The 15,670-nt window shown below is 52.7% G+C and overlaps 1 protein-coding gene across 9 annotated transcripts in view; it reads left to right on the top strand.

The window, feature by feature from the left end:
• The window catches only part of SCMH1 (Scm polycomb group protein homolog 1), a 75,835-nt gene extending 60,165 nt beyond the window's left edge, over positions 1-15,670 (top strand). For 6 of the 9 annotated variants that reach the window (XM_074894724.1, XM_074894729.1, XM_074894722.1 and 3 more), the window contains 4 exons: positions 3,753-3,884; positions 9,489-9,692; positions 10,863-11,005; positions 13,605-15,670. In XM_074894724.1, coding sequence (XP_074750825.1) covers positions 3,753-3,884; positions 9,489-9,692; positions 10,863-11,005; positions 13,605-13,730 — 605 coding nt within the window. In that variant the 3' untranslated portion in view covers positions 13,731-15,670. The remainder of the gene's footprint in view (positions 1-3,752; positions 3,885-9,488; positions 9,693-10,862; positions 11,006-13,604) is intronic. The other 3 variants (XM_074894725.1, XM_074894726.1, XM_074894727.1) reach the window with 3 other exon arrangements.

The following is a 15,670-nucleotide window of genomic DNA, read 5'->3' as shown; positions in this document are numbered from 1 at the left end:
CTGGCTGTGAAATGTTGTGAACAGGTAGATCTGATCTGGAGCCATCTGAAAATGTAGAACTGGAGGGACCTTCTGGACCATCGAGCCTTGGGTCCTGTTACTACAGGCACCACAACATACGGTGTTGCTTTAATTAACTGGAGTTGGGAATTTTGCTTTCTACTGGAGGCTGCTCCAAGGTTTTTTGCTGAATTTTTAGAAACTATAGTGTAGTTTCTAGCCCAAATTTATTCTTGGGCAACTTAGTATCTGTGTCTCCTTATCTTAACATTGCCTTTTAGCTTAACTTAGTTCTCCTCCTTCTGAAATTAGAGAACAGTGGTATCCTTCAGAGGAGCTGGTTGCTCTGGTAAGAGGGGTTCTCTGCTCTCCTCATCTAGTGCTGGTTTGAATTAAACTTCAGGAGGTGACCAGGTGCCACCCAGCACTCTGGGGAAGAGCTCACGGGGACCCGGTGCCACAGCACTGACATCACCATGTTCACAGGAAATCTCTCTGGAAGCCGCTTTTTGTCGCTGTATCCTTGTAGCAGGCGATGATCAACCTGTCCTGGTCACATACCTGTTCTTTTCATCCATTATTGACAACTCCAGGTTCCCAGCTCATGGGACAATGTTTCGAGTGCACATCTGCGTTTTGCTGCTGGATTTACCTCCCTTCTGGTACTCTGTTCTATATATGTTTTTTCTGCCTAATTTCAAATGAGACCTGGCCTGATGTGGGAGGACATCAGCAGATTTTATCGGTGAATCTCTAAAATTTCTGCCAAAGTTGTTAATAAAAGCATTAAATTAGACTGGGCTTAGGAATGATCCTCAAGAAAATTCATTAGCAGTTGCTCTTCAGCCTCATGCTCTCGCTCAGTGTTCTGCTGACGGCTTTTCCCCTCAAATCAGGTGTTTGTGCATATAACAGGGCTGTGGGTAATCCTCATGTTCTCTGTCTCAGCTGGTGGTTCTCCATATCAAATGCCTTGCTGAATTCCAGGTAGCTGAGATGGACCACTCTTCCTTTGTGTGACAGATCAGTTATTTTCCCATGATAAGGAAGCTATTGGGTTAGTCTCCTCTGATAAATGCCTACTGCAGTATGTGCCATGTGTAATTGCAGTGTTTCCCCTACCCTTTCCTTCAGCACCTCTTACAAGCCTTGCAGTACTGCTGAGGTCAGATGTGAGCATTTTGTTGCCAAAATCATTTTTTCACCTTCTTTTTTTAAATGCTGGCATCGTGTTTCCAGTCACCCTGAGCAGCATGTCACTGAGTTCTGTTAGAATTTGCTGCAGCAGACCCGTGCGCCTTCTTTTTTGAGTTATGGTTTGGCTGCTTCTGCACCCTCACACCCCCAGTTTGAGTACATTCCATTATTTGACTTCCACTTCTTAGTCAATGGTGTATATTTTCATTCCTGTTCCGTTTCTTTTACACTTTGAGCCTTCCCTGGTGTTCAGCGTGGCCGTGGCTGGAAGCGAAGGGTGGGATTTGTTTTACTGAGCACGGGTGGATGTCGCAGCGGCATCGACACCTGAGCTCGCTGTGCAGGCACGCTCTGCAGTCGGGGAGGAAGCACCCGTGCAGTCAGAGACAGTTACAGCACCCCAAAGTAGCACCCTTGACTTGGACTTGATGAGGTGAGCAGACTCTCACTGACTGGGAAGGCGTCTGCCCTGACTGCCTTGGGATGGCCAACGGCACAAATCCAGGCACGGGCAGACGTGATTCTCTTCCTCCCCACCAGCCTCCCCAGTTAGGTGAGGTGAGCTATCCCTCCAAGCTGTCCCATCATTTGCAGGCGAGGACAATCTTTTTTTCTTTTTTTCTCAATCTTTACCTTTCTGCACAGTATCCTCTCACTCCATTCCCATGCACTTGTCACTTCTGTAGCTGAAGACATGGTCCTGTCTTTCCCCTTGCGCTGTGGCAAAAGGCAGATTGAGTTTAAAAGTTCATTTTGCCCCTGTACTCGCCATTCTTTGAGGTATACGACTCCATGCTGAGCAGGTCCTTTTCATCTCCAGTAAATGGTCTGTTTGTTCTCAGCATCCTTCTCGAAGTGAACATTCATCCACTTAGACTTGGGGTCCTTTCTTCCCAGATTGTTTCCTCACTGATGATACACGTTCATGATGTTTATGGCATCTTTTGAACTGAAGGTATTTTCATTTTTTTCCTGATGATCCACATCGTGACTGCTGAGTGCAGCTCTGTGTATTACTCCATTTCTTTATTTTCTTAAAATTTGTCCTTTAAAATCAGAGACCCTAACTACAGACCTACTTTTGGTTTATCCTTCCATTAATTTACACTGACCTAACTTCCCATTCCCTGGCTTATCTTCTACAACCTGACCTTCTGTGTTTGCATTACTTTTTAAATCAACCAATTTAATAAATAGCCCAAATCAAAACCTGATAAACCCTTTAAAAAGCATCGCCCTTTGCTGTGGTTCTGGACTGTTTGGTGAAGAAGGTCATGCAGTTTTACATTCAGAGATATCTGGAGACATTACTAAGAGCATTTGTTTTCCATCTGTGTCTGGGCAATGAATGTTTCCTACAGGGACTTGTCCTGAGGATGGTGTTTGCCTTTCTAATAATGTTATAGTGATTTTTGATCATACTCGTATGGAGTCCCAGGGCCTCAGTATAAGCAGCTTATCTTTTGTTTCCCCAGAGGATTTTCATAGAACAGATACTTTTCTCTACCTTTGTATTTCTCTTTAATCCACCAAATTGTGACCGTCTGATGCTTCCCACCCATCTGTACCTTCATTTCTTTGTTTGGCGTGATGCATCTCCCTTGGTGTCCGGTCCCAGTCGCTCCCCGCCGTATTTCTGTCACCCCTCCAGCACCCGTTCCTGCCCTGCCCTGCAGTTGGGGCTGCTCCGTGCTGTTGTCCAGCTCCTGGCATTTGTCTACGAGCATCTCACCGCTCTCTCCACACACCCTGATGGCTGCAGGCTCACACATGTCGCCGTGCTCGGGGCAGCTGGAAGGGGCCAGCTGGGAGCGCTGGTGGCCGGCGCGGCCAGGTGGCGGCTGGAGGGTGACCTCTTCATGGTGACCGTGCTTAGTCCAGACGGGACACGGACTGGCACCCACTGTGTCTCTTGCCTGGCTGCCATTCCCGTCTGTGTTAGCGTTTCCATCCTCTGTGTTCATCCACCCACTGACACCTCGTGTGCAGCCTTCAGCGGAGACGTCTCGCGGCCCAGCCTGACGTCTCGTCTGCCACGTACAATACGGAGAACCCCGTCGTTGGGAAGCATTTGGAGAGGAGCAGCAGCGACAGCTGGGGCGCTTGAGGGATCCATTTGGGGAAAGATTGAAAATTTGAGTACGGTTTAATCAAGCACTGTGTATGGCAGAGAGTGTTTGCAGATCGTCCAAGGGTTCTTTGCAAATCGTCCAAGGGTTACGTGCGTCCGAAAGGTGAAGAGGGGAGGAGCAGGAATCGTGTGGGATGAGCCAAGGGGTAGAACAAGGAGAAATGGAATTAAGTCAATCAGAGGTGATATTTGGGGTGAAATATGGCAAAATGTGGCTAAGATTCTTAGGTTTCTCGCCACCCTTTTTCTCTGATAAAACTTGCAAAGCAAAATATAAAATGTTAAGCACTGACAGATGTGCTGGATTGCAGTTTTAACAGGCTGTTACCAGGCTGGCAATGCATGCGAGTCTCAAGTGACTCTGGCAAGACTGAACTTCCCAGAAAGTCTCCACTCCTAAATAGGGCTTGTTCTCTTTTCCTAGACAGAAGCAGTTCGTTAGACGGCACTCTGCAGGGACCAGGCCGGGGTACAAAGCGATATTCCCAAGATTCCCCTCCATACAGTGCTCCTCTCTCCCCCAAGTTACCAAAGAATGACCGTCACCCTTTGGAAGGTGAGCACAGCGTCTCTTCCCAAAGCTGGCTGTTTATAGTGACTTGTAACGGATACAGCAGGTTCACATTTGCTGTGCCAAATCGAGCCGTGGGTTTAGGAAGTCTGCTTTGCTTTGTCTCTGGCATGGGTCGGTGCTTGGTGTTCCAGAGAGAAGTGAAGAAACCACTCTGTGCCAAGGCAGGTTCCCCAAGCACTTGTGTAAGGCATGTGGAACGCAGGGAGAATTCCTTCTAACCCTGATAGTCATCATCTAATACCATATAATCTGGGATTTAATTACCCGTATTTTAGCTTCCATTGCTATGCATGGTATTAACGGTCATAAAACCGCCCAGTTGCTTCAGTCAATCTTCCCCCAAATTTTTCCATGATTGTTTGCTGCAGTGTGTTCTACAGATGCTGTGTGCAGCTGTATGGGCCAGGAACCTGCTGCCCTTTCCCAGGATCCCATCTTGTTCCTCACAGTCCTTCCTAAATAGCAGGGAGGGTCTCACTAGCATGTGCTCCACCAGCTAAACCAGATCAAATCCCCTCCCGCAGCGCTGCTGCTTCCTGCAGTGCCCGTTGGGTGACGCTGGGGCAGATGTGCTGTGCCACCTGCTCAGAAGCAACTGCAGAAATGTCCTCTTTGGTATGTGCTCCATAGCTGTCCCTTGCCTGTGCAGGTGGGAGATTTCCAGGGGGTCCAGGTAGCTGGAGGACTGCCTGAGCTGGAGTCTTCAATAAATACACTTCCACCTTCTCTTTTGTTTTTAACTGCAAATGTTCCATAATGCAGACTGGAGATTTAACCTTGCTGAAGCCTTTTAATTAATTGATGGTGAAATCTACCAAGGTGATAGTCCCACATGTCCCTGAAAAATTTGTGGAGACTCTTGGCTGGGCTCATAGTTCAGCAGCTTTGTGCTCTGTCGCTGTCCCTTTAGAATCACCATTTTCCTGGTTCTTGCCAAGTTTGCTGGGCTTGGGTTGTTGATCCCACAGTTGAGGGTGCACGGCCTCCCACAGGCTGTGGTGTCACTTTAGTCTCCGTCCATCGCTGTGCCCTGTGTTTTTGAGGATTACTGACCCCGTATCTAAGCACAGCTGAGCTGAAGTTGCACCCTGTGATGGGTGGTTTCGAGTGGCCTTAATATCTACATTGATTAAAACTGTGGGTTTGTCACACAGCTGAAGCAAAGAACAAGGTGACGTGTGGGACTGTCTCATCTACTCCAGCATATTGACAAGTCAAAAATTGTTGCCTGAGGCCCAGTCTGTTTCTCACCTCTAGATACACATCCTTGCTGGTCTCCTTGATACTCTCCTCTAACACATCAACCACTGCACTTGGGATACCATTAGCAAAGCCTGTCAGCTCCTCCTCTACCAGCAGGCGGAACATTAAGTGTTCAGCCTGTTCTTGAAACGCAGTGGTGTGCTCTAAATATTAAGATGGTGAATATTGTACACTCTCTGTATTGTCAGTGAAGAGAGAAGGCTTCTGCAATGGGTAATTCCAAGGAGGAACCTATGTTAGGTTGTCTGCAAGACTGATTCTTAGTCTGCTTCAAAGTCTATTCTGTTATCTCTTGGCCTTTGAATGGGTTGTGCCATCTGGATGCCCAGAATACTCCAGCCTCTTCTGCAAAAGTAGAGACAAGGGGCAGAACATGTGCCTTCATGTGACGGTGATGATCCTGTTGGTGTGTGAACTTCCTGCAGTGACTTGGTCTTGCTCTGTTCTTGGTCCAAGCAGGGGGCGTACAGGGCAGGAGGAAATGAGGTGCAGTTCCAAATTCCATCTAGAAATTAATTTTTATCCCACAGCTAAAAGCCTATTCCTCCTCCTCCACCATGAAATTTAAGTACAGGCAGGAATATTTGCATTTCAGAGGATATATTTTAAGAATATGAGCCTGAAATACTCAGATATTGAATATTTCTCGAGCAAGGAGACATCTTCTCATGGTGATGAGCTCTCCCAGCAGAGCGCATTCTGGCTTCAGCAGTGTGATAGACAACAGTACCTGAACAGTTTCCAGTTTGCCAAATTGAAGGCAGTGAGTAGCAGCGGGAAGTCTTCATTCATCATGCCTTTGGCAAGAAGTCAGAAAGATGAGGAGGGGATCTCGCTTCTTACATTGTTTTTCCTCTTGTATCCAGTGGCATTTATGTAGCATTTTGCTAAAAAGCTGCAGTTCCAGCACAGTGGGGACCTGCTTTTCCAAGACTATCATTTTTCGGAAACAGTGGGTGTTTAGTAGTTGTGCAAATCAGATTGATGCTTGTGGCCAAACTCCATGTTTTAGCAGTAAAACAACAGTCTTGAATCTATAGCACTATTTGTTTAATTAAACTTTAATTATCTGCTCCCAGCCTCTCTGCCACTAATGGTGGCATGTTTTCCTACAATGCTCTAAATGCAAGCCTTTATTTAAAACTAGCAGTTTGTATAAGAAAATCTGCCTAAGAATTAACCACCTCCTCCTCACTCCGAAGCTAGTTATCGAGGCAAAAGCATTCTGGATGGACAGAGTCTGTGCTCTGCCTCTTGCAGAAGCATGTTGTCTTCTGCTACAGATGATTCACAGGGCTAGTAATCATTCCCCTCTTGCCTTGCTTCCCTCTCCCCTTTATGGAGGTATCATTCATCTGAGCAGTTCCCTCTGTGTTTGTATTTTTAAGAAAATCCTAAATCTCTCTTGCATTGACCCTCCCAAGAAGGCTCCAGCTCTGCTGCAATATTTACAGCACAACCGAGCACTCGCCAGTCCAGAGATAGGTAACCTGAGGATGAACATGCAGCTTCAGTCCTACCTCTTGGGCAAAACAAAGTAGTGCTCCCCAGTTGCATGGCCCCATCCTCTTCTTCAGATGTATGATCATAAGCACGTGTGAGAACATGATCACATATTTGAAGAACGCGTCACAGTGCGTTCACATCAGAATAACGACAGCGTGTTAATTGTGGAGTTAAATACTTTCTGAGGGTGAGTTTTGGATGCTTAGCATTGCACTGACATGAGCCTGTGCATGTGGTCTCCCGGCCTCCCAAGCTGTAGTCTTCACTAGCTGAGCCCAGAAGTTCCTTCTGCTGACACACATCCCCTCTGGGAGAGCTTTGGAGTCTTCCCAAGCCGTTAGACACACACATTTGCCTGACCCAGCCCAGCTGGGGCGAGTGTCCCAGGGCTTGCTGGCCAGGTGAAGCTGTGTGTCACTGTGCAGAGGGTGCTGGGTCTCCTTGGAGGATGGCGATGTGCAGCACAGACCTGTGCCCACAGCCACTGTCCCGTTACAGAGCATCCCCACCAGCGCAGAGGGCTGCGCCCACTCACCCCTCTTGTGCCTCTGCACTCTCCTGTGAGCCAGACATCGGCCTTTTGCACAGAAATTTAATGGGAAGTGGTTTGGGTTTTAAGAAAAACTGTCCTGTTGGAGAGGAGACCAAATGTAGTTGCTATGAGGAAGCTGCTCTGGCGTGCCGCTGGCATAAGTCACATCCACTGTGTGGGTCTGTCTGGGCCTGGGCCAGGGAATCTCCATCACCCCTGGGCCAGAGCAGCCAGCTCAGTGCTGCGTTTGCATCCAGGCTTGTGCTGAAATGGGATGGTGGGAAGGGGTGCAGGAGTGAAGGAGGCGTCCAGAGTCATTCAGGAGTAGTCATGAGTCAGAAAGCTGCCTTTTACGCGTAGAGAGCAGGTGAAAACACATCTACCCACGCAGGAAGCTAGTGACATGCGGGCCAGCACACAGCACGGGTCACCGGGGGAATAACAGTCTTCACAGCAGTACTGTTTGTACATGAGATTTTAAGGATGTGCTGCTGGTTTCTGAGAGCCTCCCCGAGACCTAAAAGCAAAGAAAGGCAGAAATGCCTCAAGTGCAGAGTAACAAAGCCCATGAGACGGAGGGTTGCAGTTACGCAGATAATAACCTCTCATCTGCTTCACTGAACTGCCAGACAGCGAGGCAAGAGGGAGGTTTCCGTTTTGTAGCCTTACGAGATGAAGCCAAGGAAGGTGTGGGCTGGCTGGCTGCCTCCAGCTGAACTTGCCTCCAAGATCTCTGCTCAGACAGCACAAGCACTGAAACCAGAGGATCCCAGTTCACAGAATAGTCCCATAGTTCACAGAAACCAGAAAAAATAATGTGCCTCCAAGAGAGGTTGCTCCATTTGGTGGGGCCCAACCGCTGCAACACTCAGGTACCACTTCAGGCTCTGGGAAGCTGCATCTCTCTTCACTGGAGCACGGCAGCATCAGATTAGCAAGAAAGTTTGGGAAGGTCTCAACAGCTTTTGGGTCTCGTGGGCTGCAGTATGGACTCTGCACCCTCACCACCATCCCAGTTCTGCACGACCTCCTTGCTCTGGCTTCTCACCTGCTGCTCCTGTGGTCTGGGAAGTCCCAGGGAAGAAACCCAGGGCCTGACTGGGGCAGTTGCTCAGGTTTCTTCATCCTTGTCACCTACCGTGGTGTTTGAGTGACAGCAGCTCAGGACTGTGAGCTGCTCTCAGAGTCTCTACAGGGACTGGTAGAGAAGCTCCAGCTCCCAGCCAGAGGCCGTGGCCCAGCCCAGAGTGCACAGGCAATACCCCTCGTTGTAGGAGCTGCTTTTCTCTTTGGCTGTACGAACTTGCCAGGTATTTCATGATAAAGGACACAGGTATTTGAGAATGACTCATGAGGCATCAGGTCCACCTGGACTGAGACTAGATTGTGGGTGCCATAGTAAAATCTACAAACACAGGGTGCTGGGATGAAGCTGTTGCAGTGTAACAGCAAAGGAAGATCTTGCTGGCTCAGCCATACAATATATCACCCTGGGTAGCTTCCTCAGCCCCTCCATCCTAATACTGCTGTGACAGCTGAAAATTAAATGTGTTTCTGGAAGATAAGGTGAGGAAGCCAGTCTCGCACTGGGACCCCTGCCCGGGGAGAGCCCTCTGCCCTGTCCCTCCTGCGCATGTCCCAGCAAAGGGTGTTGGTCACCAACTTGATTCAGCAATGAAAAAGGGCCCAGCAGGTCAGGAGGAGTGAGCAGCTGGTCACCAGCACCTTGCTTTTGGGGCCAGAGGATCAGCATGGTGTGAGAGCATTGCCAGGCTGTGACGGTGCACCTGGGCTGCTCAGAGGAGCCTGCTGCTCCCTCCTGCTCTGCATGTGTGCTGCTCGCCCGGCCACAGCATGAGGCTTCCTAAATAGCCCCCACAATCCCAACCGCCTGGTCCGTTACCCTGCATGCTAATGGCAGTGATGTGCGGCGGCGCTTCACCCCTTGGGGCGCCTCCTCTCCCCGCGGAGGGCATTTGTGCGAGTCCTGTGTCCGCTGGCAGCCAGAACGGGCAGCCCTCCCCCGCCGTGCCCCGCTGCCACAGAAGGGCCTCTGGAAGCAGTAAGGACACGGGACTGCGAGTCGGAGGTGGTGGTGGCATTAGCAGAGTAGCTGTTGCTCCAGGCTGGGTACCAGCCGTTGTCACTGCTGACTGGTTGGACTGGCACCCATGTGAGCCACCCTGCGAGCGCTGCCTTTGCTGCCGTTCTGCTTTCCGCCGCCGAGCGGTAACGTCGGGCTGCGTGGCGTTCGGGTGCACTGACTGCAGCTTGGTGCGTTCCAGGTGAAACCTTTGTTCTGGGAGATGGGCTCCCAGGGCCCTTGGAGCCTCGCCTGGACCCCATGGACTCTGCCTTGAACTCTGTCAATTCATCCAGCCACAGCAGGAGCTCCAGAGACTATCGCCTGCAAGGATACAGGCACCTGCACCAACCCTCTAGCCTCACCCAGGGCAGCACCTCTGCCTTGCGTAGGCTTAGCTCTGGGGGTAAGAGAGTTAAGAAGCCAGCCCTCCCGATTGTAAATTTGGCAATAAAGGGCTTTTCTAACTCCAGTTACACCTTTCTAACTTCAGCAAGTACCAGAGACTGGCCTCTGCACTGTTAAACAGGTAGTCTGTTAGGTTTAACGGTAGCTCTAGAGATGTGGCAGATGGGCGGGTGGAAATACAGCGAGGTGATGCTCGCAGGGTCACTCCTTTGGCGCGGTGGCTAGCTGGACCTGGAGCTCAGCGGAGAGGAAGGAGTAGGCAGGAGCTGAACTTGCAAGCTTGGGCAGGGGACTGTCAAAGTGAAAAAGGGCTGCCTGAGTCCATGAGGCTGGATCGGGAATGGCCGGGGAGTCGAGAGCTGCCTGAGGAGGCTGGGAGCTGGGCCGGGAGGACGGGCGGCCGTCGGACGGGCACTTGTCTGCGTAGAGGAGTAGGAGCAGGAGAACTGTTCGTTGCAGTAAACCAGCATGTGTCAAATCTAGGTGTTTGCAAAAAAAAATTGTGATTTTAGGTGCACGGCATCAAAAAAGCCTCTAAAAAGCTCAGGCTGCTGATGCCTCGATCCCTCTGCCTGCCCCCACATCTGTGCATGCAGGCAGAGAGCTGTGACAACGGGCTGTGCCGATGCCGGCGCGTCGGGAGCAGGACTTTTGTTAGCTCCGGCAGTGCTTCAGCAACAGATTTTCACATACGGGCTCAGTCCATCAGAAAACACAGCCAAGGAAAATAAAAACCAGCTTTGCCATGTTAAATTTGCTAAAGGTGGCGTTCTGAGCGGGCGACCCAGGGCAGAAACGGTGCGTGGGGAAGAGAAGTGGGAGTGGGGGATTGTTTTCTGCGAAGGTGGGAACTGTCAGTAGATGGGCAAGGAAGAGTGGGAGCCTGGGGCCAAACCCAGCTGCAGTGGGGCAAGGGGAAGTTGGGGTTTAGAGTGAGGAAGAGGGCTCAGTATAGAAGGCTGCCCCAAAAAGTAAGGCCTAAGGAGAGGCTTCGGTGCTAGACCTGTGCCGCAGGAATCTCTGGGGCACGGTTGGAACGTGCCCTTCGCGTTGTCTCTGCCCTTGCTTTGTGAGAGGAGACTGAGTGGTAGAGTGAGGGGGAATGAGTGCTCGAGCGGTGCTGCGGGGATACCCGGGGTAACGGCTGCTGTCTCGCGTTCCCCCCCAGGTTCAGACAGATACCTCGGGTCTCGAGACGTCTCACGGCTGAGCAGCCGCGACCCCTCGTCCTGGACGGTGGAGGAGGTGATGCAGTTCATACGGGAGTCGGATCCACAGCTGGGACCCCACGCTGACCTCTTTCGAAAACATGTGAGTATGTCTGTGTATGGATGTGTGTGTGTGTGTGTGTGTATACACGTGTGTGCTGTGTGTGGGAGGGGCCAGATCATCACACAAGGAAAACCTGGGACAGGCAGAATGGCAGCGCTTTGTAACCAGCTGGAGTTTTGTGCTAAGAAAAACGTTCTGATAAACCCTGCTCGGATCGTGCTCAGGCCTGGGATCCTCTGACTCCGAAATGGAGGGGAAGACGTCGCAGCCCAGCTAAAGCTGCAAGCACTGCTGCCTTTGGCGTACGGAGCGCTCAGCTCTCGGCTGGATTTGAACCCCAGCGCTGAAAACACAAAACCCTCTTCATCCTGGAGTCTTAATATTCACCTCGTAGCAAATTTCTCCCGGCAAGAAACATCTTCCAAGTGGAATTCATTGACTGTGTGGCTGCTAAACCCCCACTTGCTGTAAGAAGGAGTCTCCTAAGGCTCTGGCTCTTGTGCATGTCTTCAATATAGCTGCAGACATACAGCACAGCGTTTGTACAACTAAAGCTACAAAAATCTTGGCAGCCTCACATCCTGATTTCTGCCACACAGTTTGTCTTCCTGCTGCCTTTTGATTAAGTCCATGTTATACCTGGTGGTGCTTGTGAAGGTACAAGAGCAGTAGGAGAACATACCCGTCTTCCCCAGGCAGGAGAGGCAGATGTGCTGGGCTGAGACAACACTCTCTTTTTTTTTTAATTAGTTCTATTTTAGAACCACCAGTAATTGAAAAATGTTTTGGTTTAATTATGCAAGAGAGTGCTCACCTCTGCTAAGGGATGGAAGTCCCCTGTATTGGCAGTCCTGAGGAAGAACTTGGCTTTCATCTGAGGAAGGGAGTAGCAGAACAAACCTGGTACTGGACATTACTGGAGATCTTACCAAGTGTGAGACAGCGACATAGGATGGGATTTTCTGTTGTTTGAGGTTGTGATTTTTATTTTTCATTTATAAATCCATTAACATTTTCTTCATGGAAACCTGTGCCTGGCAAAGTTCTGGGCCAAGCCTGGGCCAGATCAAGGAAAGGAGTGTTGCAAGGGACTGGAAAACTTCCATTTGCAGGTGCTAAGTGCAAAGGTGCTCTCAGTTATTTCAATCTTTGTGATCCCTCCCCTCCTCAGCCTCAGTGAGGGACACATCAGCCTCAGTTGTGAAGCATCAGATACTTTTAAAAGCTGTGATGCTGGAGATGAGGTGCTCCACCACTGCTCTGCCAGCTGCTGGGACTTTGCTTAGACACTTCAGAAATCTGCTTTGTGCGCAGTGACGGTCTCTGGGTTTACAGGGTTTGGTCCTTGCTTCCTTCTTCAACCTTGACTTCAGGGCTGCGTGTGTCACGGCAGGGCTGCTCTCAGGGCCAGCGTGTCCTCTACCAGGAGGTTCCTCCTGCAGTGGGATGATGATGCCCTTGAGTGAGAGACTGCTCCCCTGTGCTGCCCCTGTCAGGGAAACCCCCCTCTTTCCCTTCCTCCCTGCCTCCCTTCGGGATTTGCTGATCAGCGGGATGTGGTGTTTATCACCCAGCAGATTTCCCACTGCCACGCAGGGGGCTGAGCTGGACCCCCGTGCTGCAGCAGGGCAGGATGAGGCTCTGCAGAGAGACCTGGCCGGGCTGGAGCGATGGGCTGAGGCCAGCTGGAGGAGTTTCAATAAGGCAAAATGCCGGGTGCTGCACTTGGGCCACAACAACCCCCAGCAGCGCTACAGGCTTGGGGAGGAGTGGCTGGAGAGCTGCCAGTCAGAGAGGGACCTGGGGGGGGATTGATAATGAGCCAGCAGTGTGCCCAGGTGACCAAGAAAGCCAATGGCATCCTGGCTTGTGTCAGCACTAGCGTGGCCAGCAGGGACAGGGAAGGGATTTTACCCCTGTACTCAGCACTGGTGAGGCCGCCCCTCGATTCCTGGGTTCAGTTTTGGGCCCCTCACTCCAAAAAGGCCATTGAATGACTCGAGCGTGTCCAGAGAAGGGCAACGGAGCTGGTGCAGGGTCTGGAGCACAGGTCTGATGGGGAGCGGCTGAGGGAACTGGGGGAGTTTAGTGTGGAGAAGAGGAGGCTGAGGGGAGACCTCCTGGCCCTCTCCAACTCCCTGAAAGGAGGGTGCAGAGAGGGGGATGAGTCTCTTGAGCCAAGGACCCAGCGCCAGGCCAAGAGGGAATGGCCTCAAGCTGTGCCAGGGCAGGGTCAGACTGGCTCTTAGGAAGGATTTCTTTGCAGAAGGGGTTGTTGGGCGTTGGAATGGGCTGCCCAGGGCAGGGGGGGAGTCCCCATCCCTGGAGGGGTTGAAGAGTCGGGTTGACCCAGCGCTGAGGGATCTGGTGGAGTTGGGAACGGTCAGGGTGAGGTTCATGGTTGGACTGGAGGAGCTTCAAGGGCTTTTCCAACTGAGATGATTCTGTAATTCTGTGGGACATGGGGACGCCTGCGCCAGGACGCTGCAGTGATGCGCAGCCCAGCCCCACTGCCGGGCAGTGCTCACCCACCAGCCGTGTGGCTTCACTGGCGGCGTTTCGGGCACGGCCCGGCTCAGCGGGCAGGGTTAGGGCTCACAGGTGCAGTCATGAGGGCTGTTGTTTCCCCCCCTTGCAGGAGATCGACGGGAAAGCCCTGCTCTTGCTGCGGAGTGACATGATGATGAAGTACATGGGGCTGAAGCTGGGGCCAGCCCTGAAGCTCACTTACCACATCGACAAGCTAAAGCAAGGCAAGTTCTGAGAGGACACTTGGCAGGGCGGATCCTGGAAGCTCCGCTCCTGGCCATCCATCCCCACGCTCGCCTGCCGACAGGTACGCATGCACACACACCCATTTACGCCGCAGACGGACACCTCGCCGACGCCCCGGCCCCGCCGCAGGGCTCCAGCCGCCCGCCCACCCCTGCGCCAGCGGCCAGGCCCCGGCGGCACTCGGGAGGGGGCTGGCGCACGGCCGGTCCCGGGGCTTCGCAACAGACTCGAGTTGTGGGCGTCCTGTTGGAAGCGGAGGGTCTCTCCCTGCTGCCCAGCCAGTGCTTCTCCGCAGGCTCCCAGTCCGGCCTCCCTGGGATGGAGCAGCAGCTCTGGGCAGAGCCCGCGGGCACTGGGCTCCTCTCCCTCTCGCCGGGGCTCGTGCGCTCCCAGCCTCGCCTGCTCAGGGTGGCCCTTGGCTCCTGTCCCCTCGCAGGGGCGGTGGGCTGGGGGGGCTGGATGCTCCGGCTGCGAGGGGGACGGTGCCCCCGCCCCGTGCTCGGCCCCTGTAGCACCGTGGCAAGCTCAGAGCGACCACCCCTGTCCCTGTCTCCCTGTCTTCCACGCCTGGGGGAGCCCGGCCGCCCGTCCCACTTGCCTCCCGAGCTCTGCCTGCCCCTCAGCTCCCTGCCTTCCTCCAGCTGGGGACGCTGGGCCGGGGACGGAGCCCTTTGTATTTATTTCTGACTGGGGGGGCCGTGTGGCAGCACCCGGTGCTGCCCAGGAGCGTGGAGCAAGCAGTGGGCGAGCTGAGGAGTGTGGCTGGGTCTGGCGTACCCGTGGCCAGGACGGGCCTGGGTCGGCGTCAGAGGCTGGCTGGATGCTGCAGGACTTCACTGATCCTTCTCTCCTTTTTTTTTTTTTTTTTTGAGGTTTTTTTTTATTTTTTTTTTTTTATATAAGGAGTTATCTGTTTAAAATGATGAAATGATTTTTCTACCTGTTGTTAAACTTGCAACTCTTGGAGATTTTTCAGCCAGAGATGCAAAGGTTCGTCTTCCCAGGGGCCCTCCCACTCCTCTGGTGTTTCGGTCCGTCCCAGCTCAGCGTGTGCGAGAGGGTGTTGGGTCTGGCAGGTCAGAGGATCCCCCCCACGGGGTGACCTGTCCCTGCGCTGCTCTTCCTGCAAGGGCTTGGCCCTACCCGATGGCACCTGTTTGTTTCAGACAGTCTAATGTATTTATTTTTGATGGCACTTGAGCGGTAACCTGCTGTCCCAGACACGTTACTGCAGCTGCGTAGGGGACCGCTCCCCCACCCTGCCACCGTGTCCCCGGGGCTGCAGCTGCGGGGCTCAGGGCTGCCCGTGGGGACAGGGGCTGCGCCTGCCCGGCTGGGACAAGCCGGGGAAGGGCTGGCGGGGGCAGGCGAGGGCTGTCCCAGGCCTGTGCTCCCGCACGCGCTTCGCTTCTGCGGTGACCAAAGGGCTGGGCCGGGGATCCCCACGGCAAGCACTTCTTCCCTCTCCTGCCTTTAGCTCACCCTCTGCATCCAGAGCAGCGGCTCACACCCTCGTCCCTGCCACCCTCGAGGCCCCGGCCAGCAGCAGAACGGGCCCCCATGCTGAACAACCCTCCAGTCTCTTGCACTGGGTCAGGTTTACCCCTAAGGGGAAAAGTTGAAAAAAAAAAAAAACAAAAAAAAAACCCACCACAAAACCAAACCCAAACCCCAAAGTAATAAAAAGGCTCTTTGTTATACAGCGAAGTCTGTGCTGCAGTCCCTGCCGCTGCACCAGTGTGGTCGGGGGGAGGTGGGGCTCTGGCCGCTCGCAGAGCCCCGGCGCTCGCAGCATCGGCCCCGGGACCCCTCGTTTTTACCTGACGCTGGCCCGCTGCAGACAGGTCCCCGTGCGGGGTCAGCCAGTGCTTTCCTCTGCACTTATTTTACGTTGATTTGTTTATAAATAAAAGGATAACTAAGTTCCTC

Source organism: Strix uralensis, chromosome 25 (genome assembly GCF_047716275.1).
Source record: "Strix uralensis isolate ZFMK-TIS-50842 chromosome 25, bStrUra1, whole genome shotgun sequence".
In the NCBI taxonomy this organism is placed as follows: Eukaryota; Metazoa; Chordata; class Aves; order Strigiformes; family Strigidae; genus Strix; species Strix uralensis.
Note: the sequence above shows the minus strand (reverse complement) of the source record. Positions and strands in the feature narration are given on the sequence as shown.